Source organism: Notothenia rossii, assembly GCF_949606895.1.
Source record: "Notothenia rossii genome assembly, chromosome: 6".
Taxonomy (NCBI): Eukaryota; Metazoa; Chordata; class Actinopteri; order Perciformes; family Nototheniidae; genus Notothenia; species Notothenia rossii.
In genome coordinates, this window is record NC_136909.1 from 17,513,852 (window position 1) to 17,519,851 (window position 6,000).

The 6,000-nt window shown below is 37.2% G+C and overlaps 1 protein-coding gene across 2 annotated transcripts in view; it reads right to left on the reverse strand.

Annotated features, from left to right (window-relative positions):
• The window catches only part of LOC307042712 (multivesicular body subunit 12B-like), a 33,127-nt gene extending 29,646 nt beyond the window's left edge, over positions 1–3,481 (reverse strand). For both annotated transcript variants that reach the window (XM_079686765.1, XM_079686764.1), the window contains exons 1-2: positions 3,399–3,481; positions 1,530–1,629 (exon numbers count right to left, since the gene is read on the reverse strand). In XM_079686765.1, coding sequence (XP_079542891.1) covers positions 1,530–1,622 — 93 coding nt within the window. In that variant the 5' untranslated portion in view covers positions 1,623–1,629; positions 3,399–3,481. The remainder of the gene's footprint in view (positions 1–1,529; positions 1,630–3,398) is intronic.
• Between the last annotated feature and the right edge of the window lie 2,519 nt (positions 3,482–6,000).

Consider the following 6,000-nt stretch of genomic DNA (forward strand, 5'->3'; position numbering starts at 1 on the left):
GGATTTTTTCCGTATATCTGAATCACAAGTCCAAAAACAGAGTATCATATTGTCAACAGATCGTAAAGACTTTTAAGCCAAATCTGGGTAATTTGGCTGTAGAAACACAATTGATTTGACTTGAAAAACGAATTATCACTCTATATCATCTCCACCCGAGGTATAACTGGCTGTCCGGGACATAACTAAATGTAACATCCTTAAAGCCACACCACAAGCATTGTTAAAAAGAAATGCAAAAAAAAAACTTTAATGTTTAAATGCTGCCATGCATCTAAAAATGTTCTATCTATTTTAGCCAACAACCGTATTGGTATTTTTCGCAGTGCTTTGGGTTCATTAGATATATGTACACCTGTGTAAGCTTTGCACTAATCGTCTATGTTTTTGTAGCAGGTTGTTTTCATAATCCAAATGATTCAAACGACCTAATGAAGTTGATGTATGAAGTGACGCAAGCTGACACAAATGAGGCCTTTCATTCTTTGCATTTGATTGCCTTCACTTGTAACATGTCTAGAATTCATTATCTTGAGTACACATTATTTCCAAATTTCAAACCGCTAGTGTATCCTGGGTTAACAAAAAAAAAAGAATTAGATTTGCTGAGCATCTAATCCCGAGATAAACCAGTGTCATTAACAGCCACTGACTAGCTTTTAGCCCTGCAGAGCATGCACAGTATTTGCACATCAGCTGAAATGTATTGGCGCACTGGAGCAGCGGCGGAGGAAGTCTGATGGGGTTTATCTCCGTTTGTCACTACCGTGTGGTGCGTACGCGGCTTCCCTGCCAGTGGCTCCCTTCTGATGCCAACCCACCATCATCTGCCAGAGATTAGAACAAGCTGGGTGTGTAGGGTGGAGCAGGAAGAGATAAAAACTGGGGGAAGAGGGGGGGTTTGGGGCGAGGAGTGAAAGCTAGAAGAAGAAGTCTGAACAGGAAGCAAGAGAGAGAAAGAAGGATCTGCCCTTGAGGTTGTTTTGTGCTTTGTTTAACTTCTAGTTGTAACCCCTCACTCACTTTTTCACAAACAAGAAAGGTTTGAATAAAGCAGCTGATCCTGCACTACATCCTTACACATTGCACTTGGTTAAAATTGAAAAATTGGGGTAAACTTAGATGACTCTTCTTGGCATTAACCAACCATGATTACATATTTGCCTCTGGTGTGTCTGTAATTCTGGTGGCAACCAGCAACAATGTCAGGAAGGGAATCTTCCTAATCATCAAAGTAAACTTTATGAATAAGTCATCTAACAGCTCTAACGAAAAGACACCTTGGAAGGCTGCCAACACCCTGGATCTGAGATATGCTTAGTTACAATACAATAAGCTACAACAATGACAAGTACAACAAACAGCAGAGATCCATGGCAAAAAAGGCGATAAATATAATATATACAGCTCAAATATTTTATTTTACCTTTGGCTTTTACAGAAAAGGAGATGCAAACAACTTTATTGGCCTAATCCAAGCATATTAAATCAAACTACACACTTCCACACAAATAAAACTGAATACTCACAACATAGTAGCCTTCAGGGGCCTTACTGAGGGAAGTGATTACTCCAACTGCAGATATGGGGTCTTTGGGCAGCTGGTTGCTCACTTCAGACATGTCAAAGCTGTGTTAAGCAAACACAAGAGCCTTATCACATGTTTTGCATTTACCGTAACCAGAAAAAACACATTAGAATGATCCATAGTTTTTTCCTTTTGGAAAAAAATATAGATACATAATTAATTTCATAAATATTCAAAAGGAATTTGGTAGAATAAAACATAAAAAACTGCACTTTGTGACATACAGTACAGGGAGTATTTTTTTAAAGGTTTTAAATAAATATGCAAAATGCAGATAGTGAAACACAATTAGGATGCACCCTTCAGGGTCATTAAAAGGAGAACAGACAAAGGTTTTTCTTGGCTAAAATGACCACATTATTGACTTCTTGATGATGCTTATTAGGATCTAGAAGAAAAAGTGGCCCCTTAATCCGGGATCAAATGACAAGTGAGACCAATGACAAAAGCTGCATTTGGAGACCACCCAATGGCTTCACCAAATCACAAATTAGGGGGAGCGATCACATATTTTCAAGGAAGTCCCAATCAATTGCTATCTATTCCTGTCCAAGGGAATTTTTCCCTTGCATACCCTAATGGGTATGCAAGCCTTTTACAGGGTAAGTGGCTTTGCAATGGTTCCCTTATGCAATTTTATTAGATTAGGTTTAAAGCATTCTTGTACTAACTGACAAAGTTGCTGCATTCAATCTTGATGTTTACGGAATCTATTGCAATTAAGCTGATCAAATTAGGGGATTTACTCCAGAAACAGCTGTCTCTTTAACAAATGCTAGATAGCCGTACTTATTCAAATGAAACAGGATAGCAAATTAGCTAATAGAAAGAAGGATCTCTTTGTAACATTAATTTGTTCAAAATGAGCTTTGTTTTCCAGCACAACATCAAGGCTCATCCAGGCAGACCAAATAACAATCCATCCAAACTTATTTCCAGCTCCCAAGTCAAACTGTGTTTCCTACATGGTTTACAATACAAACATTGATGGTATATCTGTTATTCTTCACTCTGGGTAAAGGAGGACTACAGCATACACTTTATCTAAACATGTATGAGAGATAGTACAGGCATCTAAGCCTATAGAACAACATATATGTTTAACAACCTACACCTTAACATTGCCACCGTGTTGAGAAGATATAAATGCAAGTTGGTGAAAGTTAAGCAGTGATCATGTCATTTATGAGTATGTGAGCTACACTTAGGCACCATATCTGTTTACTAGGTAGCTAGCTAACATCTACTTTGGCTAATATACACATGCTATGAGCATAACTCAAAATGTATTGTGATTATTACATCTTTAACTATTAATACAAATATGCATATAATAATGTGCTGTCAAACAGGAGTGGTATGCAAATGTACAGATTTTAAACTGAATGTTTGTCCACATTGTTACTCTGTTCTCCTTAGTTAATGCTAATGCAATAATAAGCAGCACGTCTCTCATTTGCTGCTTGGTAACTAACGTAGAGATCTCCGGACGCTAGCTTGAAATGGTAAGGCTTACCTTCGTGTTTTATTTCAAACATCATCAAATGTTAGCAAAGCTTTGTAAAAGTGGTCAGAAATGTAAAACCTCTTCGATAGTGAAATGACATTACTGTATATGTCTGTTATACATGTTTCACGGAGGTCCACATGGGTAACTGTGCAACTGTGTATTATCGCCAGTCTATGATTATCGCTCATACAAATGTTTGTTTGAGTAAATAAATAATCAACGTAAGACCTCTAGAAACTGTCTGAGCTGTTGAAAAGATAATCCAAAACCCACAATACAAATCATTTGGCATTTGTTTACCTGATTGAAACGTGTCCTGCTGTTAACTTTTCAACTTTGGACCTCTTCACCCCGCGCTAATGTAAGGGAAGTAAACACATCCGGTACTACTGATAATAAATGATTAACCATAGGTTAAATCACCTTCTGTGGCCAAAGAAAGACAAATCCATGTACTTAGTTGACTTATTACAGTGGACCCTTACCAGTGGTTGCATGTAATTAATAAAAGTTGCTCAATTGCTGCAATTAAGTATAGTTCTGGGTTTCTTCTACTTTACTTGAGTATTTCCATTTTTCTGCTAGGTTGTACTACTCCACACATTTCAGAGGGAAATATTGTAATTTTACTCCACTTCTTTTATTTGACAAATGGTACCTGTTGGATAGTCTATGTACTACACATGTTCTCAGTACTATCTATTTGCTCCATTTTGATGATTTACATCATTGAAAAAGGTACATTTATTTGTACGATATAATATGATTTAATATGATTAAAAAAGAAGAAATTAATATTATAATAATAAAACACATTTATAAGGGCCATTCTGCCAAATTAGTACTTTAACTGCACTTTTGATTCTTGAGTATTCAGTTTATAATACTAACTTTTAACATTTGAACTCAGGACTTAGTATGTTTTAAACTACTCATTTATTAGTACTTTTTTACTTGTATGTGTCTGTGTTGTTGCAAAATGCCATGCTTTTTGGTATCATCACTGTAGTCGCTTTTTGAATATAATTGTAATATTTACACTTATAGCTTGAATATGTTGCTGATAAAAAATCACAACATGCTGCTCAATGAGTGCAGCACAGCAGCATCGGATACTTGACGTCTAATACAACAGAAGAGTACATCTTATGAAAGCACCATCGGAAAGCCATATGAATGCTTAATGTGACAATTGACTTTGTTAGTGTGAATTATGCACACACCCAGAAAAAAAGGCCCGGGCCCACAATGCCATATTGACTCGTGGGTGTATTTCTTTGCAATAACTTTTGAGATCCAATTTGGCTATGGTAACTAAATTAAGGTTGTTCTTCACTGAATGACTATCATTACATGGATGTATCTACGGGTCACGCCTCTGACAGTTGGTTGTATCTCTAATCATCACATGTCATTACTGTAATCAGATAAAAGTAAGATAAAGAGCAATGTATTAGCTTAGCTGTAACATTAGGATGTCCATCTCCCCGAGCAAAAAACATGAAAGCCTCTTTGTACACCGTCCAAAACACCATGGGGCGACAGATGCTTTCCCATCGGCGAGTTATTATTTCTACCTCTATCAAACCAATCAAATAAATTATTTCATTGTGCAAGTATTATCCTAATTTATTCTAATCAAAGACTTGTTGCTCTCTTTTGTGACATGGTGCCATATGCCAGCAGGCGTCTTCATTGGGGCCACACACTGTGAAATGTATTTATGGGCTAACATGGCTGCACATGATGTGATCAGTTTTCCCTTTTTTACATTTTTGTAGCACTTCTCTAATAAGGGAGGAGATGTTCAAATGACCGGCAACTTTCACCATCTCCACACTTACCGTTGATGTTAATTAAAAGGGTAAAATCTGGCTGTTATTAGACAAGTGTTCGTTTCTAATTTTAATTTGTAGAGTCTGAGCAGACGAACATGGCACTGCTTGTTTTAACGGCCTTCTTATGTTATATTCAGATTTTAGATGTCTTACAGCTTTACAAGTTTCTTTAGCCTTGTAAAAAACTGTCCATCAATTAGAAAGTGGAGATAATAATTGAAACCAAGGATTATTGAATATGATTAATGGAACACCTATAAAGAAGACACAACACACTAAACAGTGATATTCAGATTGTAAGACAGCAGCATATGGATGTTTAGCCTACTGTGTGTCCATATCATATACAAATTATTGTACCAATAAAATGTGAAATTAACATTTTTTCCACGATAGTAGAGTTTGTTGGATACTGTAACACCCCCTCATCACTAACACCCACCTCAAACACACGCTTCTACAAACACATGCTTCTACCTCAAGGTGTTGACAACCTACTAAAACAGGCATGCTCAGTTTATGTAGAATTTGAGGCAATGCTGAAGTTGATAAGACTAAATCTCAGGTGTCAGTGAAAAAGAACGATGAAGAAGGTAAAAAGAAAAAAAACCACACACACATTCTCCGGCTGAGAAGGTGCACACCTGCTAAAGTAATGGTCTAATTATGGAATAGGTGATGAAACACTCGTCGAGAGTCTGGAGATATCAGCAACACATGCTAACTGTGAAAGCCATCAGCTATTACAGTGTTTTAATGTGCGGCACATCGCACGCTGAGGATTGTGGGGAAAGATGAATGATGGCTGTGGCAGATTTCTGTGGGGGAGCAGACAGTGTAGGATGCATAGCATTGCAGCTGGCATTTGGAAAAGGTTCATTAAAACTGGGATTTCTTTGTTCACGCATTGTTTCATGTATGCTTTATGACACATCTTAGTTAAAGTCGACCCCATAAACACTGGATCATCAGATCACATGCAAAATATCGCACACCTATTCTGGTAACAATGTTGTAGTTGTGAGTGGTAATCAGTGGATGACAGAAGAGCCCCTGGACCAAAA